General features: G+C 62.9%; 2 protein-coding genes across 12 annotated transcripts; one reads left to right on the top strand and one right to left on the bottom strand.

The window, feature by feature from the left end:
• The first annotated feature begins 811 nt into the window (after nt 1-811).
• LRRC26 (leucine rich repeat containing 26) lies at nt 812-2,046 on the top strand. Its single transcript, XM_078062071.1, is given in 3 exon segments — nt 812-1,486; nt 1,489-1,593; nt 1,679-2,046. Coding segments are annotated over 3 exon segments (1,038 nt in total). The 5' UTR covers nt 812-921.
• On the bottom strand, nt 2,038-26,296 carry GRIN1 (glutamate ionotropic receptor NMDA type subunit 1). 11 transcript variants are annotated; one of them, XM_036064901.2, is made up of 21 exons: nt 25,635-26,295; nt 22,966-23,100; nt 20,235-20,411; nt 18,083-18,145; nt 17,207-17,307; nt 12,936-13,057; nt 12,686-12,860; nt 11,164-11,308; nt 10,983-11,066; nt 9,076-9,217; nt 8,865-8,992; nt 8,493-8,657; nt 8,299-8,417; nt 8,070-8,182; nt 7,848-7,996; nt 7,589-7,746; nt 7,097-7,258; nt 6,816-6,925; nt 6,563-6,708; nt 5,234-5,344; nt 2,038-2,942 (listed from the first exon to the last, which is right to left on the bottom strand). In XM_036064901.2, the coding sequence occupies exons 1-21, from the start codon at nt 25,890-25,892 to the stop codon at nt 2,874-2,876; spliced, it is 2,832 nt and encodes a 943-aa protein (XP_035920794.1). In that variant the 5' UTR covers nt 25,893-26,295; the 3' UTR covers nt 2,038-2,873. The 11 variants fall into 11 exon arrangements, with proteins under 11 accessions (XP_035920794.1, XP_035920799.1, XP_035920796.1 ...); XM_036064900.2 differs by lacking the exon at nt 2,038-2,942 and adding an exon at nt 3,179-3,311; XM_078062069.1 differs by lacking the exon at nt 2,038-2,942 and adding an exon at nt 3,179-3,311 and having other exon boundaries at nt 22,966-23,027; nt 25,635-25,763.
• Nucleotides 26,297-27,608: the final 1,312 nt, after the last annotated feature.

The raw sequence follows: 27,608 nt of genomic DNA, 5'->3' as shown, positions 1-27,608 counted from the left end.
CAGCTGTGCCACGGGGTGGGGAGGGGTTTGTGTGCACCCAGGTCACCTCCTTGATCTTGGGTGGGGGGAGGAGGTACCCACTGTCCACCCTCCAGGGCAGGGAGCCACAGCCCTGGTACTTCCACCTCCTCTTGCCGAGGCCGAGGCCTAGCCCCTCCCCTCATCTTCCTGCTGCTGTGTCCCACGAAGTTGGCGGGGCGCCGGGGGCCCCTGTCCACCCCACCCCCACCCCCACCCCGGGAAACCCCAGGACAGGATGTGCGACTCTGATGACTCCAGAGGGAGCAGTGTTTGACAGGAGAACTTGGGCTGGTGCCTGTGGCCTACCCACACTGTCTCCTTGAGGTTCTAGGACAGTCCTTACAGGGCCAGGTGGGGCAGACATGACTGTCCCCCTGCCTCGTACCCCCTCCACCCTCCAGTCTACCCCCTGGGCTCAGGCCCCCATCATGTGCTCCTGACCCCACCAATTATCCACTATGGGGATGGGACCATCCCTATATGGGGGGGCACTGTGTGTGTGCTGGGGTCACTTTGCTGGGCAGGAGATGGGCAGAGACCGGGGAGAGCAGCGGGGCTCACGGAGTCCCATTCCATGCGTGGCATCGATGAGTTTGGTGGGTGTGGGTGTTGTCCGGCGCTCAGGCCTCCGCGGGGCGCAGGGTGGTGGGCACCTCGGGAGGAGGGGCGAGGCGTCTTGTCAGCGCCGCAGCTGGCCCAGAGCCAAGAGCAGCCCAGCTCCGGGACAGGTGGTTGGCAGTGCAGGACGCTGGCTGTCTGCCCAGCCCCCGCCCTAGGTGCGGGACTGGCCATGGAACAGGAACTGCCGGCACTCGGGCGGGAGATTTAGTATTTGTGCAGACGCGGCAGAGACGCACTGGTTCCGTGGACGCACGAGCAGCGGGCTCCTAGCGCTGCTCCATGAGGAGCCCGTCCTTTCTCTCGCGGCGGCCGCCGCCGATGTGGCTCCTGCTGCTGTCGCCGTGGCCACTCTGGGCCCAGTCGTCCACCGCGGCCACCTTCTCGGGAACCCCAGCCACCCCGGACTGCCCCGAGGCGTGCGAGTGCGCGCCGGGCGGCCTGGCCAACTGCTCGGGGCGCGCTCTGCCCGCCGTGCCCGCGGACCTGAGCCGGCGCGTGCGCGCGCTGCTGCTGGACCACAACCGTGTGCGCGCGCTGCCGCCCGGGGCCTTCGTGGGCGCCGGCACGCTGCTGCGCCTGGACCTGCGCGAGAACGGGCTGCGCTGGGTGCACGCGCGGGCCTTCGGGAGCTTGGGCGCGCTGCAGCGGCTCGACCTCGGCGACAACCAGCTGGAGGCGCTGGCGCCCCGCACCTTCTCGCCCCTGCGCGCGCTCCGCTCCCTCTCGCTGGCAGGCAATCGGCTGGCGCGCCTGGAACCCGCGGCGCTGGGCGCGCTCCCGCTGCTGCACGCGCTCAGCCTGCAGGACGACGAGCTGTGCGCGCTCGCGCCGGGCTTCCTGGCCCGCTGCCCGCTCTCCACGCGCGGCGCCTGCGCGGCAAGCCCTGGACCTGCGGCTGCGCGCTGCGTCCGCTCTGCTCCGGGCTGCGCAGGCACCCGAGGCCGGCGCCAGGTGAGCCCTCCGGGCGAGGGTGGACGGGCCGGGACCCGCGGCCACCGTCGCCGCCGCCGCCTGACTCTGCACCTGTGTCCCGCACAGACCGAGACGCCGCTCTGCGTGTTGCCAGGGCGCCAGACGCTCAGCCCCTTGACCGCCTTCCCGGACGCCGCCTTCAGCCACTGTCCGCAGCCACTCGCTCCGCGGGACCGGGCGGTGGTCTACGTGCTCGGGCCCATCTCGATCCTCGCCAGCCTGGCCGCCTGCCTGGCGCTGGGCTCCGTGCTCACCGCCTGCCGCACGCCCCGCCCGCAGCCGCCTGGGGAGACCGCGGGACTCTGGCCCTGGGAGCCCCGCCGCCTCTGCTCAGGCCTGAGCGGGCCTTGGCTGTTCTCGAATCTTCCCCCGTCCCCTGCCCTTCTTCACACTCCCTGCACGCGTCAACAAGCAACACAGAAATTTTCGTGACATTCCTTTAGACATCACCACTGCACAAACCGGGTCAGGGGCAGTGCGCGCCGGGCCCCTGGGCGGAGGGGCAGCGCGCGGCTGCGCACGGGCCGCACGGGGAAGGCACGCGCTCGACACTGGAAGGGCTGGGCCTGTACAAGTTGGCGGGCAGGGCTGAGGACAGTCCGGAGCCAGCGCGCGGGGGAAAGCCTATCTTGGGCTGCAGGCTGGAGGAGGCAAACGGCTGGCTCAGCCCTCGCGGAGACCGGAGGAAAGGATCAGAGGCAGCGGAGAACCCCAGCGCGCTCCTGGGAGGCAGCTGCCCGCTGAGGGTCAGAGTTTGCCGCTGGGGACGGGCAGGGCCAGCTGGATGGATGGGGGTCAAGCCGAGAAGGGACGAGGGTAAGAAAAGGAGAGGGGTGGAGCCGAGGCTGCCAAGCCAAGAGCAGGCGCTGGAGGAGGGGGTGGCCCAGCTAGTTGGGCCTCGCACCCCCACTGTGGCTCTGGTAGTGGCCGGGGAAGGCTGGGGCTTCAGTCTCTGCTCCAAGCCCCTCCGGGGCCAGGTTAGCCCCTCTCCCCCACTGCTTAGAGACCCCAGGGCCCTGCCTCTGCCGGAGTGCCCCGCGGCCCTGCCCAGCCAGCTCAGCTCTGGCCTGTCCTCAGCCGCTCTGGTCCGAGCCTCGGTCCAGCAGGGGCTGCCCGCCCGGCAGCAGGGCGGACAGACAGATGGGAGGCCCAGGGTGGGCAGTCTTGGGCGGGTGGGCTTCCCTCAGGCCTTCCCGAGCAGCAGGACCCATCAGTGTCCTTGGCCGGGCTAACTGGGCAGGTGGGCGCCTCCGGGGGCCTCACACCACGGTGCTGACCGAGGGATCTGAGAGGTTGAGCGTGCCCGTGATATCAGTGGGATGGTACTGCTGCAAAATAGAAATACACAGACAAGGCAGCCCGTTAGCCCCCATGCTCGGGGGCACGCGCAGGGCCGGGACGGGTGGACCGGCCAGCCGGCCGACCGGCGGGCGGGCGGGCGCGGCCTGGGGGAGGCTGGGGGGGTGCTCCTCCCCCTGACCCCGTCGTGCTCCGGGACTCTGCGTGGGCCGGGCCGCTGTCCCGTCCATCTGTCTGTCTGTCTGCGGGGGAGGGGGGCAGAGGAGGGCGGGCAGGGCGTCTCAGCTCTCCCTATGACGGGCACACATCTGCAGCTGGCCCTCCTCCCTCTCAATAGCGCGTCGCGGCAGCACTGTGTCTTTTTGGTTTTGCAAAGCGCCGCGTCCACCCCCGGTGCTCTATAAATAAGAACCAACAATCAATACCCGCTGGCCCCGCTGGCTGCCAGGGACCCCAGCCCTGGGCGCCCAGTGCTGCCCTGGCCCAGACCGGCCACAGGACAGGGGCAGAGGATCTTAGCAGCCGGATCGACCCCACCCCTCCCAACAGAGCCCCCCACCCAGGCCTCCCTCCAAGCAGGCGCCCAGCCCGAAACAGGATGGGAACTAGGCTGCCCTCCCCCGCCCGGACCCTCCAGCTGGCAGCACCCCAGTCACCCCTACAGGGCAGGGCCAGCCCCAGATGCCACATGGTGTCAGGGCTGCCCTGGGAGATGGTCCCTGGTGCCTACAGAGGCTCGGGTAAAGAGTCTATTGGGATTGTGTCCCCAGAAAGGCACCTCGAAGGTCTCTGAGTTGCACTTGGACCAGCTAAGGAGCGTGCAGCTTTTCTTTGGGTAGGGGTATTGTTGGGTGGGGGGGGATCAAGGACACCCTCACAAAGCAGCCTATCACCTGTGTAACTTTTGTGCTCCTCCCTAAAAGTGCTGTCTACAAGGATAACCTCTCCCCAGGCCTTCCCCACCACCTGTCCTCTCTGGTCTTGGATCTGTTCCTGAACCCCTTGGCAGGGCCCCTGGCTCAGCCCACTTTCTCGGGCCTGTGCTCCCAGCTCCCAGGCCCTCACTCTTCACCTACCCTCCCCGTGCCAAGCCCCTCCTGGGAAGCAGAGCAGCCAGGCCACATGGGCCCCTCTGGGGGCACCCTGATGGCTTCACCCTGGCCTCGGATCATTCTGTGCCAAGCTCTGTCTGTGTCCTGGAGATCTGCCTCCTTTCCAGTGCGCTCTGTGTGTGTGTGGGGTGTGTGTGTGTGTGTGTGTGCAAATTCCTGTTTCCACCTTGGAGCATAAGCCCCTGCAGGATGGAGGCCAAGCTGGCCCCTGGACGGCAGGGAGGCCAAGGACAGTGCTAACTCTGGGCTGCCCCCTCCCCACCTTGGACCGGGGTGCCCCTAGCAAGGCTGGGTCCATTTGAAGGGCTTTTATCCCAAGTGTGCACATGTGGTGTGGTGACAAGCTGCCCAGGGTAGGAGGCCCTGCTCTGACGCCCTGTGGGGAAGCGCTAGAGGGTCGGGAGCTGAGGCGCTGCCCTCCTCCCTCAAGGCCTCTCCTTCCTGCGCCTCTGTCTGGGAGCCTCAGTGACTCCGGCTCTGCCTGGGGTGGCCTCCACCCCTCTGGGGCCACCCAGTCCCCGCCTGGCGGTCCCCTGTGGCTGGGGGCCTGTCCCAGTTCCAGGCCCCAGCCGTCCACCCAGATGGAGCCAGGCCCGGCCCCCAGCCCCGGCCCACACAGAGACCACATGGAGGGGATGCAACAGGCATGGCTCTGGTGAGACGCGTGACACAGGTGTCTGGGTGGCGGGGCTGGCGGCCAGACAGATGGGCGGATGGGACACCACAGCCACCCCCCATGGATGTCGCGAGGGGGAGAGAGGGCAGTGGGCTCCTCTGGGAGACGCTGGAGGAACGGATGTGACAGAGAGGTGGCGTGGCCTCCCACAGGTGAGGAGTCCAGGACAGATTGGCTCTGGTCTCCCAGGGGCCCTGGGCTCAGAGGCTGACTGGCTGACCAACGACATGACACAGCTTCAAGATGGCGCATGGCGTCATGGCATGGGGGGCAGACCAACGCAGAGACACATGGGGAAAGAGGACCCAGTGAGGGCCAGTGGGAGAAAGGACCGAGAAAGGTCTAGAGAGAGAGTGAAGACCTCATGTGCTGGGCAAATAGAGATGAGGGCAGAAGGGCCACAGCGGTCAGAGGTGGGGGTGGATGGGATGGTGAGGGAGAGGGGGAGGGCACGCCTGAGGCACGGGACACAGACACGGGGGCGGGGCGAGATCAGAGTCGGAGACGTGGGACTGGGCGTTCTTCCCCTTACCGTGTCTTTGGAGGACCTACGTCTCTTGAAGCTGGAAGCCAAGGTGGAGGTGATAGCCCTAAATGTGGCTTTCTTTTTAGGGTCGGGCTCTGCTCTACCACTCTTTCTATCCTAAAATGAATATGTATAAGTGATTAGACAGCTAAGGGCGGCGGCCACACCTGCCCTCGCCTGCTCCTCGGGGGCTGCTGCCCAGCCTGGCCGGCCACTCAGGCCCTCGCTCCTGCCTGCCTCGCTGTGCTGGACAGACGGACCAGCAGCTGGACGTATGCAAGCAGCCCTGCTCCTGCACCCGTCTTGGGCCTGACCTTGCTTGTGCTGGGGTGGGGCTTGGGGGGTCCCGTCCGGCTCTCTTCCTGGGAGGTCAGCCTGGCTCCCTGGCTCCTGGGTGACCCTGGATTACAGGTGTCCCAAGGAGGAGGGTCCCCCAAGCCCTGGAGGAGTTGCCCCTCGGGCCCTGCCAGCCATTCTGTCCCCTGAGGGGGACGCCAAGATTCAGGAAGGGGCTGAGGGGCCAAAGGCAGGCGGCAAGATGAATTGGAGAGATAGATGGAGGTGGCTTCCAGACCCTGGCCTGGGGTCTGATGGCCAGGATGGCCCTGTGCCAGCCAGTGAGAGCAGTGACCAGGTCCCAAGAACAAGAATAGGCAGATGAGAGGTGTGGGGGCTCCAGCAACCCGTCCCCCCATGGCCCTCCCTCTCTGGACACCAACTTCATCCCCGGACCCAGGCTCTGGGGAGGCACCCAGAGAAAGAGAAGAGATGAAGGAAGCCAGAACTGGGCCGTGGGGCATGAGCCCACGGGCCCGCACAGGCCCCACTGCCTGCCCTATCCCAGGTGGGCAGCCTGTTTCCTGCTGGCAGCGAGTTCCCACAGACACGGCCTGGGGTGCCAAGCAGGGCCAGCTGGCCCGATTCAAGGTGGAGTTATGGAGCAGAGGACAGAGCAGGGCAGCAGGGAAGGGGGTCCCTGGCGGGTGCCGAGGAGAGGCATGGGGCGGCGAGGGCAGAATATGTCTTGGACTCACGTGCTACACCCAGGTGGGTCCCTGTCTTACCCTGCCTCAGTTTGCCTTCCTATGGAATGGGCGCCGGCGGGCGACTCTGGAGACAGAGGGGCCAGGCGGAGGCTTGGAGCCGGGCTTTGCAGGGGGCAGCCACCTGCAGGTGGCCCCCCAGCAACGCTGCCCCTGGTTGGGGCTCCTAGCTCCAGTCCTGCCCACATGGGCTCCTGGGAGCCTGAGCCGGTGCTTCGGCCTGTGGGAATGGAGGAGGGCCGGGGCCAGGCCGGGCCATGGGCACCAGGCCTCGGAGGCTGGCCTGTCCTACCTGCAGGTTCTTTCTCCACACGTTCACGGCTGCAAACGCTAGCTGCATCTGCTTCCGGCGAGCGTCCTTGTGTCGCTTGTAGGCGATCTCAATGAAGATCAGGAAGATCCCGGCCACGATGCCCCCAGCCACCAGCATGAAGACCCCTGTGGGCCAGGACCCAGCACCTCAGCTGTCGGCTGGCCAGTCTGCAGGCCCCTTGGAGAACCCCACCAGTGTCAGCAGGGGCGTTGAGGGAAACGGGGAGACCTACCTGCCATGTTCTCAAAGGTGAGGGTAGCAGGGGCGTTGCTGCGAGAGTCACACTCCTGGTACCGCACCCACGTCTTGTCCAGATCTTCCATGAAGCCATTCTCATGGGACCTGGGAGGGAGCGTCCTGGAGTGGGCGGGGCACCGGGGTGGGGCCTGGGCCGTTGGGGGAGGCGGGGTCTGTGTGCCTAGGGGTAGGGTCTGGCTCTGGGAGGGGTCGGCCTCTGGTGGGAGCCTCGTGGAGAAGGATGAAGGGCAGGAGGCAGCGGGTAGGCAGACTCACTTGAGGATGGACAGGGAGACGTTCTGCTTCCAGGGGCTGTCCTTGCGCATGCCAATGCCAAAGCCCGAGCGGAAGAACAGCTCGCCAGTGGTCACTAGGTCGCATTTCTGCGAGGCCTCGAACTCCAGCACGGCCGAATCCCAGATGAAGGCGTGAAGCTTGCTGTGGGCAGGGGCAGGGGTCACAGGCGCCCGCAGTCTGCACCTCCTGCCCACTGGAAACCTTACCTCTGTCTCCATCCCGCGGGTCCCATCCAGCCTGGACACTCTCACTTTTCCTGTAGGGGTGGATGCCCCTCCCTGCCTATCCCCCCTCACTTGTCCCGCCCACCCGTCCCCCCACAACTTGTCCCGCCCACCCGTCCCCCCCACTTGTCCTGCCAGTCCCCCCCACCCGACTTGTCCCGCCCGCTCCTCCCCCCCACTGTCCTGTCCGTCCCCCCCACTGTCCTGTCCGTCCCCCTCACCGGTCCCGCCCGCCCCTCCCCCTCACTTGTCCCGCACGGCCTGGATGGCCTCGGCGGCGCTCTCGTAGTTGTGCTTCTCCATGTGTCGGTACATGGTGCTCAGCTCCACCTGCCGCCGGAAGTAGATGTCCACCGAGCTCTGCTTCACCGTCGCGTAGATGAACTTGTCCGAGGGATTCCTCAGCTGCAGGGTCAGAGGGCAGGGCTCGCGGCTGCTCCCGGGGCCCACCCCAGGCAGAGTGCCGCTGACCTCACGCTCCCCGCCCCCAGCCGGCCAGGCCTCACCCGTGGGTCGTTGATGCCCGTGATGCGCTCCTCGGGCCGGTCCAGCACCAGGAAGGCCGCCAGGTTGGCGGTGTAGGAGGCCACGATGATCATGGCGAAGCCGGCCCACACCATGCCCAGGATGCGCGCTGAGAAGCTTCGGGGGGCGCCTGCGGGCAGAGGACGGTCAGCTCCCGGCAGGCGGGACGGGGCGGAGCGGGATGCGGCCGGGCGTGGCCTCACCTTCCCCGATACCCGAGTTGAGCAGGACGCCCCAGGAGAACCACATGGCCGAAGACAGGGTCAGCGCGTCTTCCTCCTCCTCTTCACTGTTCACCTTGAACCGGCCGAAGGGGCTGCGGGGCGCAGAGGGCGGGCGGGAGAGGGCGGGAGGGGCAGCCCTGCCCCGCCCCCTCGCCCGGCTCCGCCCGCCGCCGCAGAGGGAGGTGTCCGGCCCCCGGGCCGCGCTCACCTGAAGCGGTCCAGCAGGTAGAGCATCACGGCCACCACGTGCACCGACAACCCCACCAGCAGCCACAGCGTGCTCTGGAAGGGCTGCATGAACGAGTCCAGCGTGCTCCGGGGGATCTCCTGCAGGTGGACGGGCTGTCAGCGCCACCCGAGCTCACCCAGGACCCCAGCCCCGCCGCGCTGGGCCCTGCCCACCTTCTTGACCAGAATGGTCAGGCCCTGGTACTTGAAGGGCTTGGAGAACTCGATGTACTGTGCACGCTCGTTGTTGATGGTCAGCGGCGCCACGATCATGTCCGCCTGCCCGCTGAGCAGCTCGCCCATCATCCCATTCCACTCCTTCTTATTGCTGTTGTTCACCTGTGGGCGAGACGGCCGGCGGGCGCGCGAACGCTGTCAGCGCCACTCCAGCGACAGGCTCCTGCCCGAGCTCAGCTCTTGGGTCCACCCACTCCAGACCCCATCCCAGTCCGTAGGCCCCGCCGCCCCGCCCACCCCCGCCCGGTCCTTCGCCAGACTGCTGCCACCCGGACCGGTCCCTCGTGGCACCCAGCAGTCCACGCGTACCCGCTCTTGAGTGCCGAACTTGCCATCAGCCACCAGGTGCACCTCGTAGGTGAAGTTCATGGTGCGCGCCAGCTTGATGAGCAGATCGATGCAGAAGCCGTAGCAGCACTGAGGCACTGTGTGGCGAGCTAGGGACGCGGCGGGGGCCGTCACCGCCGAGCCCCCGGCCCCCCCGCCCCGCCCCGCGGCCGCGCCCCGGCCCCGCGCTCACGGCTGCCTGGCGACGTGTCGTTGGGTCCAGTGCAGATCACTTTCTTGACCGGGTCCCCATTGACGGTGAACTCCTCCTTGCATGTGCCATCGCTCAGCGTGGGCTTGACGTACACGAAAGGCTCCTGGTGGATCGTCACAATCTGCGGGGGAGGGGGAGGGAGAAGACCCAGCCTGGACCACTCACCCTAAGCCCCCAGACTCCCCTGGACGCCCTCCAAATCCCTGACGTCCCCCCACCTCCAGCCGCTGCCCCTCTGCTCAGCTCCACATCTTCCCTGGCCACCGTCAGCAACATCCACCTGTTGTCCCCTAGAGGGTTCCCAGACTACTCAGCGTTCAGAAGGCTCATGGCTTCCTGAAACACTGTCCCCTCCTCTTGGCCACTTGTCTTTGGGGTATTGGCTTATGCATTACTCCCTCCATCAGAGCCTGCTGGAATGTCCAGTCTGCCCCGCACCTTCTCTGATTTCTCAGGGATGAAAAACTCCCTGTCCCAGCCCAGAGCATGCATCCTGCCCCCCCTGCCTACCATGAGGACAGGGGCATGACTGGCATCCACCCCGAGTCTGTACAGGACCTGGGACCCACAGGGATCACCCTTATCTGATCACCTGGCCTCTTCTGGCCCTCAGCCTCCTCAGCAGTGGGCATTTGACCACCTAGCTTTGCTCCCTTCCTCTTTCCTCTGTGGTCACTGTCCTCTCTCTGGTAGCTTGCCTCTCAACCCAAGGCCCCCTTGAGGCTTATGCTGGGGTTCTCTCTTCTCCCTGTCTTTCATGGGCCCAGAGGCTGGGGGTGAGGAGGACACATATGGGACATGGGGGGCTGAACCAAATGCAACATACTGATGAGGGGCCCCAGAGGAGGTGATGTTGGAATTGGGCATGCAGAGTAGGCAGGGATCAGTTTGAGAGGGACCGTCTGGCACACTGGGGAGGGTGGGTCTGCAGGGGTGGGCTGGCCAGAGTCTCAGCTGCAAGGGCAGCATTTTGACTTTTCCCCCCTGGGGGATTGGGAGCACCTGAAAGAGCTTATTGCTTTTTAAACTTTCATCATGTTTTCTTTAAAAAAAAAATGTTTTTCTATTATACAAGCAATATATGTTTGTGCCTTTAAAAAATCGGTGAGACCAAAAAACCTTGTAAAAAGCCATCTGCAATCTGGCAGCCTGAATGGGACCATCTGGCCATCAGCGTTTGGGCTCCTACTTTCAGACTTTTAAATACGAGGTATCGAACTGCTTTGGAAAAGCCCACGCTACCTGTTGTGAACGATGATGACTGTGAAGGAGGGATGAGCCCAAAGGAGCAAGGAAGGGAAATTTCGAGGGGAAAGGCCAGCCAAGGAGGGGCTCCCAGAGGCCCAGGGAGAGAGCCAAGGAAGGAACAGCCTGCTATGGGGAATGCCCCGGTGGTGGGGGACAGGGCCAAAAGGACAGTGTGACTCAGTCATGGCAGGAGGCTGTGAAGACTGGGGGTGGGGGTGGATAGGACTCCCCAGAGGACTGATGAGTGTGGAAGTGGCATCTCAAGAACCAGAACTCAGGGTGGAGAGTGCTCAGCTGAGGCCCACAGAATAACTACCTAGTGGTTCCTCTGTCCCCTATCAGCTCATCCCCAGGACAGTCCTGTCCCACACGGCTTCTCTAGACTTCAGTGGAGTTGCGTCAGGAGAGGCACTGGAGAGAGCCCACGGGATGGGGGCCAGCAGCTTCTGCTCATCCCTCCACCTGCTCTCCCTGCTCCCCTCTGTAGTGCTAAGGGTGGCCTACGGCAGCCAGGTGCCGCTCATTCCCCACTTCCTTCAGTCACTTTCATTGGCCTCACTGTCCCCCCAGCCCGGGCCCAAGGAGCTGGATGGAGCGTCAGGGGTGTGGACGCTGGCACAGGGGGGCAGGATCCCTACCTTCAGCCTGGTGGACATCTGGTACCCTCGGGGTTTCTCTGTCTCTCCACCTGGCCAGATGATCTTCCTGTCATTGGGGATGACCTGGGGGTGGGAGTATGAGATGGAGGGTGGCCACGCAGGGGTCTTGGCCCCAGGACCCTAAGGCCCCAGCCCCCACCCCCTCATGACCCCCACCTACATGGGTGCCGTTGTAGATGCCCACTTGCACCAGCTTGCGGTTTTGCAGGTTCATGATGCTGTAGTTAGCAAACTTCCGATCCCCATCCTCATTGAACTCCACGCGGCCTGTCACCCCGTCTGCATACTTGGAAGACATCAGCACTCTGGAGAAGGCAATGTGGGCAGACTTATCAGAGACGCTCCCTTTCCCTGGCCTTTTGAGCCCAAGCCCCTTCTTCGGCCTCAATCCCAAGAAGGAAAGATCAGCAGATGTCAGACCCTCGTGCTGGGCATCTAGTGGACAGTGTGCCAGTCTGCCAGCACCAGATGGATAACACAGCTACGGTAGCCCAGTAACTCCTGAGCACCAGACCCCATTCGAGGGCTTTCTGTGGGTTGGGACATTCCCTCCCAGCAGCCATCCTTGCTTCACAAATGAGGAGGACTAAGTCCAGGTAGGATGCAGTAGCCTGTTCACCAGCAAGTGGGGGAGGCAGGGTTGAGGTCCTGTCTTGGGTGTGTGCACTCATGTGTATGTGTGCACACGGGGCCGTATATGTGAGCACACGTGATCTTTGTGTGGATGCACCCCTATGCACGTACCTGTGGCACGTGTGTGTGTGCCACACGCCTCTCTCAGCCTGTGCGCACATGCTGCATAGATCTGCAGTTGCGTGTATACTCCTGTTGTGGGCACCGTAACTGTTCCGCACATGCTACTCAGTGTTTGCTATTTAGTGGGGTGGGGTGGATCTGGTGATGGGCTGAGACGTATGTCCTGCCCCCTTGTGGCCATCCACTTGGGCATCTGGCCAATCCTGGCTCTCTACAGGCTTGGTTTCCATCCTTGGGGTCTCCTTTGTCTGATCTGCTGGGTCCCTGGAAGCCCCCTGTCCCCAAATGCAGCAGGAGCCTCCTCCCAAGGGTTGTCAGTCACCCTGTGTAGGTGGGGTAGGTCTCAGGGTTGGCTGCAGTGTTAAAAGGTGGGATCAAGAGCAGTGGAGGCAGCCATGACGTCACTGACATTTGAAGCGTTAATGTCAGTGTTGGAAATGAGGTGGATGATTAGCACAGCGGAAACGCAGGTGGTGGTGGTGGGAGAGAGATGGGGGAAGAGGAGGGAAGTCGGGGAGATGACTGTATCTGCAGCTGCTGAAGAGAACTACTCCCATCTCCTGAGAGGCCCCGCCCACCTCTAGAAGAGAGCCCCGCCCACTTGGAGAAGAGAACCCCGCCCACTTCTGGAAGATAGTCCCTACCCACCTCTAGAAGAGAACCCCGCCCACTTCGGGAAGATACTCTCCGCCCACCCCTAGAAAAGAGCCCGCCCACCCCTACAAGTGAGCCCGCCCACCTTTGGAAGATAGTCCCCGCCCACTTGGAGAAGAGAACCCCACCCACTTCTGGAAGATAGTGCCCGCCCACTTCTGGAAGATGAGCCCCGCCCACCTCTAGAAGAGAGCCCCGCCCACCCCTAGAAGCTAGCCCTGCCCACCTCTGGAAGATAGTCCCCGCCCACCCCTAGAAGAGAGCCCGCCCACCTCTTGAAGAGCGGCCCTGTCTTCCAGATGTTGGTATTGCCCACGCAGCCCCGGGGCGGGTCGGTGATGTTCTCCTTCTCCAGTAGTTCGTGCACTGCCTGGGCCACCACTCCCACGGCGTCGCTGATGTGCGCTGACTCGTTCTTGCCATTGATGAGCTGCAGTCCGATGATGCCTGGGGCGAGTGTGGTGGGCTTAGAGCCCGTGGGGAACCCCAGCCCACCGGGACCCGGAGAGGCCCAGCACTCACCGTCCGGGGCGTAGCGCAGAGCGTTCCCTGAGATCTCGCGCTCCCCAACCAGCCACACGTACCCGGAGCCGGTCATGTTCAGCATCGCGGCTGCGCGGTACACGGTGGCAGCGTCGTCCTCGCTGTGGGGCAGAGGGCGATGACGAGCCAGGACTCCAGCCCCTCCCCACCGGACCTACGGGTTCTCCTCTGGAGTCTGGGTCTGTCCCCGCCTCCCCCCCAGCCCTGCCCTCGCCTGGAAAGAGCCCTGGGGACACTGCCAAGGTGACAGGCCCAGCCCTTCCTGGGTCCAGTGATGGTGCAGAGGGACCGGTACCAGCCTGCATCGCCAGCCCACACCTGGGCCAGGAGACCGCCCCCCCCGCCCCCGCCCCGCAACAGAGGTGAGGGGGGTGGTGGTGGAGGGTAGGGATGGGGTAACGGGGCCCAGACCCCCAGAGCTTCCAGCCTCTCTTGCTGGCCCTCTGCCTTGGTGAGCAGGGTCAGGGTGCCCCAGATGGTAAGGGATCATTGTTGATTGCTCGCTTGCTCACCAGGTGCCAGGCACTGCTCTGAGCGCTTTACACGGACTCTTGTATTTAATTATCACGGTATCCCTATGCAGCGGACATCAGTACTATCCCTGTGGCAGGAGGGGAAACCAAGGCACCCAAAGCACACAAGTAATGGTGATTGGCAGAGTTGGGTCTGTGCGTGGACAGTCACCCCAGAGCCCATGCCCCTTTGACCTCCTGGACAAGCCATACACGCTCTGGTTCTCCACATCCACGCATGCAAGTTGAGGGGCGGGGGATGCTCCGGGTTGGTCAGATGTTGGTGGGACCCAGTGCCTGGGAACTGCCCTCCGCGTTGCAGCGAAAGCTGCTCGAGAGAGATGAGTGCCGAGAGCCGCTGCCCAGCAGCTGTGCATGTCCTGCCGCCCAGGGCTGGGGCGGTGGCAGGACACAGTGCAGGGCCTTGCCTTGGAGGCGCATGTGATCCTGAGCTCTCGGGGTGTCCATACAGGTGAGCCCCTGTGCACCTGGTCCCCTAGGGCTCCCCTTGTCAGGACAAGGATCCTGGGCCTGGTGGGGCTGTGGGGGCCCCTGGGGGTCCTCCCCCTGCTCTGACCTTCCCTTCTCTACCAGCCGGGACCTGGCCGCAGATGGCCCGAGACCACAGCTGGCATTTGGCTAATGCAGGGTCCAGAGGGGATGGATGGACTGTCTGAGTGTTGGGTTATTTTCACAATGACTGACTCTGGAAACTGAGGTGGCTCTAGATTCCCTAAGGGGCCTGCCCCCAGTTTTCTCAAGGGTTAGCCAGAGAGGACACGCAGACCTTCAGTGTTTGCTCTACACGACATGCTCCTGCCCGATGTAAGCCATGCACAGAGAGGTGCCCCGGGCAGCACCTCACCCGGGACCAAAGCAGAGCCTCCAGCCAGGACTGCCCAGTAGGGGCACAGGCTGCCCAGTGAAGCTGGCAGAGAAGCCCGTCTGCGTGACACGACTCAGTTCCGGGACGTCTGGCTGAGTGGACCGTGTGCACCCCGTGCTTGTGTCTGTGTGAATGGTTATGACCGGTAGAAAGGTGGAGGCAAAATCCTGATCAACCCATCAGACTGTTTTAGGGAAGTAATCGGTCCCAGAAAAGACAGTCTCGGAAGGTAAGAAGCAAGTTGGAGACACAACCTCTCTACGCTCCATAGAAAGTTGCTCAGAAATTAAGACTGGCTTCATGAGGCCTGTCCACAACATGCTCTCAGGGGCCCTCAGGCAGGAGGAACCAGTGCGTCACGTGTAAGTACCGGGGTCAGGAAGAGCTGTGTGTGCCGACCCCTTGCCTCCCTGGCTCCTGGGAACCGGGGCGTGCGGGGCGGCCAGGGGCCCCATCGTGCAACGCGGGCGTCTCTGTTCCCAGGCGCCCAGGTGTGTGGGGGGGGTACCTTCCGCTCTTCCCAGTCCGGGCAGGGGCCTTGCGTGGGTCCGAGGGTGGTGGTGGTGGTTGTGTGGTTGAGAGCAGTGCCCTGCCTCTGTTGGCAGCGTATGTGCCCGTGGGGGGAAGTGCGTGCGTGTGGCATGTACGTGTGCATACGGCGTGTACGTGTGCACTGTGCGTGTACACGTATGTGTCGCGTGTGCACGTGTATGTAGGCGTGCCTATGTCTGTATAAGTGTGTGGTATATGTTGTGTCATGCCTCTGTGTGTGTATAGTGTGTGTGTGTCTGTGTACGTATATGTAGGGTACAATGTGTGCATGTGTGTGCACTGCGTATGGCGTGTCTATGGTGTGTACCCATGTATATGGGTGTGTGTGTGTGCACACGCATGTGTATGTGGTGTGCGCGTGTCTATATAGTGCGTGTGTAACGTGTGTTCGTGTGTGTACACACTTGGCATGTGTTGTGCACGGTGTGCGTGTGTGTGTGTGTGAGTGGTGTGCATATGCTGCGTGCCTGTGGGCACGTGCACAAGGTTTATTTGGGGGTGTGTACGTGCGTGTGTGTGTGTGTGTGCGCACGTGGTATGCATGACATGGGTACGTGTGGTGTTCTGTGGTGTGTGCTCATGTGCATTCTTGCATGTGGTGCACACAGTTAGTGTGCGTGTTTCCATGTGTGCATGTGTGTGTGCAACTGTCAGATGTCACCCCATAGCCTGCCCTGGGCTGACCTTTTTTTTGGAGCCACACCTGCCAAACCTGTGTTTGAGCCTGGGGGCTGGCAACAAAGGGCAAGCCCCTCCCCGCCCATGCTCAGGGAGCTTCAGAGTGTGGTGTGGGACCTCACGGACCGGAGACAAACAGTGGAAAAGTGCCCATCCCTCTGCTGGGACCTGGGTATGGTGGGATTCTGTGGATCGGTTGTACTTGTGGCTTTCCGGCCAGTGTCCTGGTGGCCACTCTGGTGATAAGGTGAGGGCTGAGAGGGTCTAGTTTGATGTGACCTCATCCCTTGTAAAAGTGCCCAACAGTTGAACATCTATGTTTTGGCAGAATGAGTTCCTAGAGTTGCTCTGTCCTGGATGAAGGGGCCTTCTGGTTGTTAGCTAACTGTCCGTTTGCCCGTCTGTCTGTCTCCTGGTCCACCCACCCACCCATCCTTTGATCCCACCACATCCACTGAACCTCTCTCGAGCCCCATGATGAATGAGGGGGAGTATAAACAAATTGAGAAATCAAACGGAAGGATCTGGTGGGGCTTTTCCCGTAGGGCTTGTCCTAGGCAGGGCTTGCCCTGGGAGGGACGGGGCAGCCCCTGGCCTTGCCTGGGCCTGTCCTTAAACCTTCCTCCTGGAGCCCTTCCCACAGTGCCCAGGGTCAGTGGTTGGCGTGAGCCCAGGTTAGCCGCTGTAAAACAGGGGCAGAAGGGGATGAGCTCCTGGCTCTGGTAAGCGAGGGGCTCCCTGCCTTCCAGTCCAAGGAGCCTTGGTTGGCCCCACCCTCCGCAGCACCGGGAGGTGGAGCACCGGGGTCTGTGTCAGGGATTTGTTGACTGAATGTCCAAACGGACACCTGTCCTGCAACTCAGAGTATTGCTTCCTCTTCGTGGTCTGCCGGACAGCAGCATTTGGGGAACGCTCCTCTGGGCAGGGTGACCCCTGTTGTCTTTCTCCACTCTGTTGGAGCCCAGTGGCGCTTCTAGGAACGGGCAGACTGGGGTGTGTCCATGTAGGCCCTCCTGGCTATTCCATGGAGCGGGGCTCTTCCTTTTCCTAGTCCAGGGGCCTGGACTTTCCCTTCCCAGGGGAACTGAGCCATTTACAGACAGGGAGACTCTTGCTGGGTCTCATTTCCAAGGTCAAGGTGGGGGTCAGGCGCTGGCTGGCCATAGCTTGGTTTCCACAGGTCCCTAACTGGTTCCCTTCTCCTGCTGCCCACCCCATCTGCTCCAATCCTGCCGTCCTAGGACTTTGGCTCTCTCCTTGCTGTGGCCTTCTCCCCTGGGCTCACCTGCACACCCACATGTCCCTTCCCTGGGCTTTTCCCCTGAGCCCGGCTCCCAGAGTCCTGGGTCACATCTCTGCCCTTGGGCCATGTTTGCCTTCCTGAGGGCAGGGACTTCTCCATCTCCCATCTCAGAGCAAGCAGCCACAGGTGACTAGAAGGAGGAAGGATGGACAGGTAGAGGGTGTTGCATCGGCCAGGTCTCCAGGTATACGTGGCGGGGGTCGGGGGGCTCTCCTCGACACGGCATTTTGGAAGCTGAAACTCAGCGTCAGCCCCGCAGTGCCCCTGGCCCAGGGGCAGGCCCGGGCGAAGTAGGGGGAGGGGCCCAGCCCAGCCTCACCTGGCAGAGAGGATGATGACCCGGGCCTCCAGCTCCCGCGCCTCCATCAGCAGGGCCGTCACGTTCTTGGTCCCCGGGTCGAACTGCAGCACCTTCTCGGCCTGCGGTGTGAGCGGGAGTGTCAGCAGGTGGCTGGGGCGGGGCACAGCGCCTCAGGGGCGAGAGTCGGGCTGCAGCTGCTAGGAGCCCAGAGGCAGCTTAGCTAGGGCCTCCGCGGCCTGCACCTGCCACCTGCACTGTGCACCTGCTTGCCTGGCTCCTGCCTGGCCTGGCCTGGCCTCGCCTGCTGTCCTTTCTTCAGCCTGCTCGCTCTCCTGCGCTCGCTCCATCTCTCTCCTGTCCTCACTTTTGCACTGAGCATGCAAGCTGAAGTGGGCCGAGACTCAGAAGGATGCGTGCAGCGGACAGGAAACAGAAAAGAGTTTTGGAATGCAACCGGGTGCAGAGATAGGGCCGACTTTTCCAAAACCACGGGAGATCCTCTCAGGCCTGACCCTGCAGGCCCCTGCAGGAGCGACTGGACCGACAGGGGCAGGCGGGCAGGTGGGCGGGTGGGCTCCCTCCTGGGTTCCGCGAGGAAACCCTGGGGGTCCCAGAGATTCGCATGCACTTCCCGGAGAGCAGCTCCTCCTGTGGCCGGCCGTGCCTGCTTCTCGGTGCAGGCCAAGGCTGAGGCCGCGCTGGGCGGGCCGCGGACACCCATGCGGCCCGCTCTTGCCCTCTCCTGCCTGCCGCTGCCTGCCTCACGACCTCACTCTCCTCCAGGCTCAGGCCTGCGGCGCAGCACAGCCGGGCCGACAGCGGCCCTAGTGGCCGAGGCGCCGGAGGCCAGGGCTCCCTAGTCGGTGGGTGGCGTGCACGTCCATGCATATATACCTTGGGTCCGCGCTTGTTGTCATAGGACAGTTGGTCGAGGTTTTCATAGTTCCTTTTTTTACTCTGATGAATAATGTGCACAGAGAAAATATGCAGACACAGAAGAAGATTATAAACGGTTGAAAATGACGGCGCTGAAGCAACCACACCACCTCCTCGGCACGTCTGCAGACGGGCACGTACCTGGAGCTCGCAAACACCGCGGCCCAAGCGGGCTGGGGGCCAGGGCAGTGCTGGGGGCGAGGGGGCACGGGGGCCACCGGGGCTCCCGGCCACGGAGCTGTGCTCTTGGAAAAGGTCACACTTGGGAGAAAGGGCGGCCCTGTCTGTGTCCCTTTGGGGTCCCACCTGCCTCCCCCACCCCTGCCATGCACCTGCTGCGTGGTCCCAGCAGTGCCCACCCCACCCCAGGCAGTCCTGAATGGGGGTGAGCAGCCCCTCCCTCATGCCCTGTCCCCTCTGTCCCTCCCCTCCTGGCATCCTCCCCTCTATCTCCCTTAGAGGCCCAGGTGCCTGTTCTCACTGATGGGTGTGTGCACAGCCGTCGGCCCACGTGTGCACTGGAGAGCGAGTGTGATAGGACTGTGTGTGCGTGCGTGCGTGCGCACAGGGGTGGCGTGCATCTGCGTGCATCTGCGTGAAAGTGTCAGCCTACACAAGATTTTGGTGGGGAAATGAGGGTTAGTGCCATCTGCACACTCGTGTGTGTGTGAGCAGGCGTGCGGGCACGTGAGCGGGCGCGTGTGTGGGTTGGTGGGGTGAGTGTGTCTGGGGGCTACAGGCGTGTGCGTGTCCAGGCACGGCCTCAGGCTGTGGTGGGAGATGTGAAGTGTGAGTGGATTGTCTTGGGAATGACCACATGCCCTGTGAGCATGGACGCACGTGGGCGGGTGTGCAGGGACATGGCCGGTAAGCGTGTGAGTGTGTGTGTGCAGCCACCGGTGGGCCTGCCAGGAGGTGACCAGCCTGCCAGGCGCTGGGGGATGCTGTCTTGGGAGGAGTGGGGCCCACGGCGCTGGTGGTCAGCCCTCCCTCTCAGACTCAGCCAATCTCCCACAGCAGGGCCCCCCCCCAGGAACCTCTGAGTCTGCCCTCTGGCTTCACCCACCCCAGCCGGTGCCCTCTACTCCCTGCAGGGGCCTGGGAGGGGCCTGGGGTTGGCACTAAGGTGGTTGAAGCCAGCTCTGACTTCACAGAGAGAACATGCTTCCCGCCACCCCCTGGTCTGGCCTCCCCGGGCCCGCCCCAGCCTAGGCCTCCCCCCTCTCTGCGGGCTCGGCCTCCATCCTAACTGAGGGGCCATGGCACAGGGCTTGAGCGCTCAGGGCTCTGGGCTGGGTGAAGGCGGGACCCTGGACTTCCTCAAGCTGGCAGTGGGGGCGGGCAAGGAAGGGGGTGGGGGTCACATGGACCCCCAGAAATGGCCACTCTGCCCTCTCTGCGGCCCCACAGAGTGGGGGCCAGCCTGGGGCTGCTGGTCAGTGTATCTAGAGCCAGGAGGGTAACTGGTCTCTTGGAGGAACCCAGAGCCCAGCCCCATGGTGGGAGTGAGGTGAGGAGGGGACAGCCTCGGGGCTCGGTGGGGGGGCGGGAGGCCGGAAGGGGGCAGAGCCCAGGCAGAGGAGAAGGAGTGGCAGCTGTCTGTGGATGAGCTTCGGTGAGGACAATGGGCAGCTGAGAGGGGGAGGGCGGCAGGGGAGGGGAGGTCGTGGAATGCAGGGAGGGAGGGTACCGGGTCCTTTGGGGGAGGGGCACGACGCACGGTCGCTGGGGCTCTGGGGCCGCGGGGGTGGGGGGAGGAGGGGCGGGTCGCGCCGGCCCGGGGGGCTGGGGGGCTGCGGGGACGGGGGCGGGCCTTGCAGCCGCGTGAGGAGGAGGGTGCTGCGCGGGGCGGGGTGGGGTGTTTGCGGAGCTCCAGGTGGTCCTGCCCTCGCCCCGCAGGGACTGACACGAAGGAGATTTCGACTAATGGCAAAGCGAGTGAAATGAGCCGAGAACAGGCTGGGGCGGGCGCTCGCCAGACGTAGTGGTGCTGACCATGCACGATGGAAAGAAAGGGTGTTCACACACGGGCCACAGACACAGCGCCGGCTCCGCCGGCTCCTCGGCTCCTCGGCTCCTCGGCTCCTCCCGCCCGCGGCCCGGGCCTCACCTTGGACTCGCGCTCCTCCAGCAGCGTCTCCAGGCGCTTCTGCGCGGCCCTGCCCTCGTGGTCGTCGCTGACCAGGAGGATGACGTGGTTCCAGCCGTAGACGCGCATCATCTCGAACCACACGCTGGACTGGTGGGAGTAGGGCGGCACCGTGCGGAGGAAGCTCAGGTGTATGCTCTGCGGGGACACAGGCGGGCTGAGGGGCCGGCGGGGCTGGGGGCTCCCCACGCTGCCTCCTGCGGCTGCAGACGCCCGCAGACCCCGCAGCCCGGGGCCCTGCCGCCTCCTAGCTCCACGCTCTCACCGCTGGGGCCGCCTGCCAGAGCCAGAGACCCCAATGCCCCTGCCGCCCCACGCCATCCAGTCTGAGAAACAGCGCTCGGTGCCTGCCCAGGTCTCCGGAACCGTCCCTGACATGAGCTCCCCGGCTCCCTGGCGGCCGGCCCGGCAGAGCCTCTCAACGATCCGCACTGGGGCTTCGCAGGCCTCCTTCCCAAATTCACACAACCGTAGTGTTTGCCGGAAGTCTTTATTTGGGGCCAAATACGTCTTGTCTTCAAGTCCAGAGGCTGCTGCTTGCTGACCCTGCCTTCCTTCTCTGTGTGTACATGCAACTGCCAGGATGGGGCAGGACAGGGCAGGAGCTCGCAGCAGCCTCTGCCCTCTGAGTCTCACCCCTCCATGTCTACCCAGGGAACGCCAGCCCCACGCTGATCTTGTGGTCCTCTGAGATGTCCACATCAGTTCTCCACCTGCTCCCTCTTTGTGGCCTGGGGGACAGTGCCTTGGAACCTGAGCGCAAGAATGCCCCTTTGCCTCTGGCCCTCGTCCACTTGTCAGCATGGCTGCAAGGGGGTCGTGGCTGGGGTCTCGGACTGGCTCTGACCCAGGCCTTCCCGGTCTGTTTGTTGGGCACAGATTGGCCATGGATTGGGACCCTGAGTGGGGCCAGGGCGGAGTTGTGAGGTTTGGTCCTCACGCTGGACCAGGGAGTTGGGCCACAATCTGAATCTGGGCTGGGGTTCTGCCCTGGGAGAGGGTGCCTCCTCCCAGCTGCTTTCCTGGGTAGAGCACAGTTCCTTCCTTTTGCATACGAGGGGACTGGTGCAACAGCTAAGGAGGTTGGAGGGCACAGGAGAGGGCCCCCCACTTCTCTGCAGCTGAGGGCTAAGTGCATCTGAACAGTCTGGGTGCCTCAGTTACGTGCTGGGGCTTCCAGAGCCTCAGGAAGGAGCCGTCGCTCCAGCCTCCAACCGGCTTCTTCCCTTGGGGGCCTTCTGAACAAACTTTGGCGCTGACCTCACTTTCCCCTCGCCTCTGGACAGACCCATCCCTGACCTCCCCAGACCCCCCTGGCCCTGGCTGGGATGACCTCCATGCCTTAGGCAGCTTTATCTAGAACTGTGGACTCCCAGCAAGATGGACTTGGAGGGGATGGGAGACTGGGAAGCTCCCAGCACACAGCCCCTCCTCTGGCCCCTCCTGATCTGTATGCATGTAGCCCAAGGTCTGGAGGAAGATGTGGAGCAGGCTGTGGGGCCCTCCCAGCCTCCTGGTGGCTCTTGGCTTCCCCAGCTGATGAGTCCTCCCAGGATCTCCCACAGCAGATGCTGTGGGAGAGCTGTGTGGCCTAGAACGAGTTCCCCACCTCTATGGGATACCAGCTCGGTGACCTCTTGGCTCCTCCAGCTGCTGTTCCAGGATTGCATGGCTCCAGCCAGACCCCCATTCCCCACCCGGGGGCCACAAGAGTCCTATATGCTGCTGCGTGTTGGTGCTTGCAGCCCCAGGGCCTGCAGACCCCAGTATAGCCTCTCCTGCCATGAGCTGCCTCCTCCATTGCCCTGCACACATGCGGACATCTTTTCCACTTGTGCCCTGCAGTGGGAAAGGCTGGGACCCACAACCTCATGGCTACCTGGTGCACCCCTTCCAGGCTTTTCCTACCCTGACAGTGCTCCCTCCAGCTCGCCAAAATCCACCTGTCTGTCCCTTCTCTCGGCCACGGGAACCTCTGCTGCTTCCGAGGGCTTGTTATTGGTGCCTGTCGCTTGCCAGAGTGAGTGTATGTGTGTGTGTGGGCATGAGTATAAGTGCATGAGTGTGCCTGTGTGTGTGTGATGGAGCATGAGTGTGTGGGAGGGTGAACACGTTGGTGTATGTGAGTGTGAGTGTAAGAGTGTGTATGGTGTGAGTGTGCATGTGTGAGAGTGTGTGTAAGAGCATCTGAGTGTTTGTGGGAATGTGTGTGTGCACGTGAACTTGGTGTGAAGGTATTGTAAGAGCGTGTATGGTGTGGGTGTGATGTGAGTGTGCATATGTGTGAATGTGTGTAAGAGTACCTGAGTGTTTGTTCATGGGAATATGTTTGTGTGTGCACGTGAACTTGGTGTGAAGGTATGGGTTTATTTGTATCCGTGAATCTGTGTGAGTCTGAGTTTGCATGCTAGGATAATGTGTATCGGTGTGTATGTGCGTGCGTGTCAGTGAGTCTGTGGGTGTCTAAGGCTCTGTGTATGGGTATGAGTGTGTGAACATGCATGAATGCATGAGCTCACGTCTCACCCTGCTGCTCCTCGAGCCCAGAGCCCATGGTCTGAGTACCTCTGTGCCTCCGCCCTCCTCCCTCTCCCCAGGGTAGCTGCCAGTGGCCCTGGGCTGCCGGACTCAGCCACTGGGTCTGAACACAGGAACAGAGCCAGCTGGGTCCCCACTGAGTGGTCAGGCTTACCTTGTCTGAGTAGATGGACATACGGGTGGTCAGCCCCAGGACGGGGATGCGGTAGAAGCCGGCTGTGTAGGAGACGGGGGTGGGAGTGAAGTGGTCGTTGGGGGTAGGTGGGTGGCTAACTAGGATGGCGTAGACCTGTGGACACAGGGGACAGGGTCAGCTCAAGTGGGGGGTGAGGGTGGGATGGGTACTGCACTGGAGCTGGCTACCCAGAAGCAGCGGAGGCTGAACTCAGCAGGCCAGGGGTGGAGGTATCCAGGGGCACCATTTGTGCACACATGCAGCCCAAGGGGTACACACCCCCAGGCAAGGGGACAAGACCCTAGAACCACCCTCAGAGTCTACAACAACTGAAGGGGTGAGTGAGTCAGAGGCAGAGCAAGACTCCGGGGGCAGACAAGACACACAGGGAGATGACAGACCCCTCCCCGCACTTCCCCTGCCTGGGGCCTCCCTTGACCCCTCACACTGGAGGGACTGTCCTGGGATGTGTATTGAGACCCTGAAAGGGAAGGCAGAGACTGTTCTCGGGTTGTCCCAGGAGATACACATCACCCCCAGCATGGGCTGGCAAGAGTGGCTGGTCCCGCATCATGCTGACGAGCATACCCACTGTCCCTCCTCCTGGCCGTGGAGGCCAGTGCTCCAGAAACTGCAAGCTGCTCCCAAAGGTCTGCATCTAATACTGCAGATGGAGCTTTGTCAGGAGAAGCCAGGCAAGGAGTCACGGGTGCCCTCAGTCCTGCAGGTGTCTTCCAGGGGCCGGCTGAGCTCAGCCTAGTTTGAACCAGACCCAGTCCTGACTTTGAGCACTGACCACATCCTCGAGAAAGGAGAGTGCTGGGGAGGGGCGGGCAGCCTAGCCTTCCTGCCCGGACCACGGCCCCTGCGGGCAGGTCTGAAGCCGGTGGCTCAGTCCTCCAAGGCAGGGGAAGGGTGGTGGCAGGGAGCAGACGGCTTGGCAACTCCCTGCCACCCTCCCGTTAGAAGGACCTGTGTCTGTCCCAACTCCGCCTTCCAGTCTGTGAGCCACAGGGCCCACCTCCTCCTGCTCATGGGGTGGGGGGTGGCAAGCTCCAGCCCCATACATGGGGTGACGGCTGCCAAGCTCGCACAGCCCTCGCCCATAGGGTGCGCCCCGCGAGGGGCAGCTGCTGCCGTCACCGTCACCGTTGCTCCTGGCACTGGCTGTTCTCTGAGGGAACAATGCTCACAGACGGCGTAACTGGGAGTGGGAGGAGGGGCCCCCAGAAAGGGCCTTACCCGGACTCTCTAATTCCTCTTCTTCACGTCTCTCCCTCATCCCAGATGGGACACGTGACCTAAGCTGTTGGCCACGAAGAATTCACCCAGTCTTATCTCTCGTGCTCGGGGCTGGGAGCATGGAGGTGGCTTGTGAGGTGGGGAGGGGGAGATTTCTGAGCAAAGCTCAGCCCCAGCCTCTGCAGTTGGAGCTGTTTGGACTGGCTATCCCTTCCTGGGTCCTCACCTCCAGTCTGCACCCAAAAGTGCCCAGTCTGTGTCTGCGTGAGTGTCTGATCATACAGGTGTTCACAAGTGTGTGCTGGAATATGCATGTGTATAAATGTATGCCCCAACATGTCCTTATATGTATGTGCATGTGTGTGCATGATTGAGCCCCTGTTTGCATGTGCGCCTGGGTGTGCCAAGCACTGTGTGGCCCATGAGCGTGTGTGTCCATGGCTGTGCATGTGTGTTGGGCAGATGTGTGTGAGTGAGCATGTGCAATCGATTGTGTAATGCTGATGTGCATGAGTGTGTGCTAATGTAAGTGTAGCCATCTCTGTGCATAAACACAGATGTGAATGCATGCATGTGTGAGTGTGCCCGTCCACCGATGTCCACAGATGTGCTGTGTCTGGCAGGTGAGCAAGGATGAGCATCATTTGGCCCAGCGTTGGTCCCGACTCTTACATAAAGGGCTGCATTGCAGTGATCCCGTGGATTCATTGGAATTCAGCAGCACAGCACAGGGGCGGACAGCTCTGACGGGCAAAATCCTAGCAGTCATGTCCTCCCCCGCAGCGCTGCTAGTCAGCGGATCCCACGCTGTGCCCCGACACCTCCCACATGCACAGTCCCTGCTCCCACCCTCCAGAACACTCTGCTTCAACACCTGGGTCATTTCCCATCTCAGACAAACCCATGGATGGGGGAAGGGGAGGGAGGAAGGGAAGGAGGTCTAGAAGCAGAGACAAAGATGGCCCCAGGCCCCATCCTGTTTAAAGACCTGCGCACAGTGCGTGCTTGGGGCTGGGAGAGCACTTCTGCCCATAAGCCCAGGATACCCACCCCTCACTGACACAGTGATGAAACAAACCATGAAATGCTTGCCACGCGTCTGCACACATGGGTCAGGACCTGGAGCCCTGGAACCTTGTGAGGACTGACCAGTGTGGCAGGTGACCAGTGGGGGGGGGAGCAAGATGCAGCAAGATGGGGAACTGGTGTTTGGCTGCTAGTGAGACCAGCCCTTTCCAACATGAGCCAGCTCGCTTAGGGGTCCTCTCTTAAGAGGGCTAGGAAAGAGTGGGATGAAACTGGGACAGTAGGAGGGATGGAGGGTAGAAGAGGGAAGATGGTGGGGAGGCAGTGGGGGGAGGGGTAAGAGCTGCGCTGGGGGAGCCCTGGTGGGGGGTGGTGGGCACCTGGCTGGAGATGAGGTCCTCGCACACCGACAGGGCCATCTGGATGGCGTTGGGTTTGTGGGTGACGGAGGTGGCATTGAGTTGGATCTTCCAGGAGCCATGCCGCTTGTTGGCCTGGTTCACGGCCTCACGGAACATCTGCTCGTGCTTCCGCGTGCTCAGCACAGCTCCGATGTTGACGATCTTGGGGTCGCACGCGGCGCGGGCAAAGGAGCAGGAGAAAAGCAGGGCGAGTGTCAGCAGGCGCATGGTGCTCATGGGCTCCGGGCAGAGCCCTAGCTCTGGGCAGCGCGAATACGGGGCCCTCGGCGCATCCCCAGCGGGGTGTCCCGGCCGTCCTGCGCGCGCCCGATCCCGCGGGCTGGGGGCGCCACGTCTTCCCCCGGAGCCGTAGTCCCCGGACGTCTGCGGGAGGGAAGAGGGCACCCGAGCCCTCGGTCGGCGGGCGCTGTGCCGGGCACGCGGGGGTCCCACGGCCGCGGGAGCGGCTGGCGCTGTCCGCGGTGCTGAAGCGGGTCCGGGTGCTGCTCCAGGCGCCCGGCGCCGCCGAGAGCTCGTCGCAGCCGCGGCTCCTTCGCGGGCTTCGCTGGTCCTGGTCCCGACGCTGCGGCGACCGCGGAGGCTGCGGAGCCGCGAGTGGGGCCAGCGTCTCCTGCCCCTCCCGCCGCCCCCGCTTCCCAACACGGAGCGGCGCCTCCCGCGCCAGAGTGTGCGCCTGCGTTGGTGCGAGCATTTATCAGAGCACACGAGGGGTAGGGGGGAGGCTGTGCGGGAGTGTGCGTGTACGCGCGGGTGTGACAGTGACCTGCAGGGAGATGAGTTTAGAGAGGTTAGAGGGGTTCGTGTCCCTGCGGCAGCCTTGCGTGTCTTTTAACATGACCAAATATGTCTTGGCAGTGTGTGTGTGTGTGTGTGTGTGTGTGTGCACGCGCGCGCGCGCACGAGTCCTCACCCATAGTCAACGATATTTAGGGGCCTGACTCTGCTGGCTGGAGACCCAGGGGTGTGGAGAGGCCCTAAGCCACGCCCCTGGGGGAGGGACAGTGGGACTCCCCTCTCCAAAAAGCTCAAAAATGGGGGAGAGACCCCATCTGCCTGGCCATGTGACTTGGACTCCCCCCAGAGGGTTGAGAAGAATAGAAAGGGTGACAGCGGCTGCCCCCATGTTGAGCTGGGTCTTCCAGCGGAGTCTGGGGTCTGGACCCAAATCAGTTATGCAGAAGCCAAGGCCAGAGGGAGTTGTGTTTGTAGCGGATGGGACCAAGGTTAGACATCAGAAAGCCCTGGCTCCGGTGAGGTGTGTGCCAGGGTAGACATCCAATATCCCCTGCTTCTACTCTTCCCCTACTCTTCCTCTCCTAGTTCACTCCCAGCCCCCACCCCTCCTGCCCCTTTCCAGAGCCTCCCTTGTCCCTCTCACCCTCAGGATCCTAATTCTTTGTCCCCACACCCCTGGAGAGTGCTTCACTTCCCTAACTCAAAGGATGGCTGAAGCTCCGCCCCCTGCCAGTGACATCATTGTTTCCAATAGCAACTGAGGATTCTGCAAACCCAACTGCAAAAGCCCCCAGTAGGGATAAAGCAGGGCCGTCCCCACACCTAAGTGGTGTTCTGAGCAGCAGAGGGGAGAAGCCACTCCCTTCCCCTCCGGATCCCACTCCCTGTCTCCCTGCAGTTCTCACCACTAGGCTGACCCTCGCCCCACCCCCCCAGAGCCAAACACAGACACCAAGGGATATCCCTGGTTCTGAGAGGCAGGGCCTTGGCTCTTGGCACGCTCCCTTTCTCGACCCCTTCTCTCTCAATGCGAGGGAATCATTGCTGGGGGGCTAACCTACCAGTAGCCTGCTGCAGGTCCACCCCTCTCTGCTCCAGGATTGAGGTCCACAGTGGAAGGAACATCAGCCCTCGACACGCTTACTCCCCCGTGGGCTCACAGAAGGGTATATTGGGGGGTGTTTGGGAGCCCAGAGC

This window comes from Halichoerus grypus, chromosome 14 (assembly GCF_964656455.1).
Source record: "Halichoerus grypus chromosome 14, mHalGry1.hap1.1, whole genome shotgun sequence".
Taxonomy (NCBI): domain Eukaryota; kingdom Metazoa; phylum Chordata; class Mammalia; order Carnivora; family Phocidae; genus Halichoerus; species Halichoerus grypus.
This window is presented reverse-complemented; position numbering and strand designations above follow the sequence as displayed.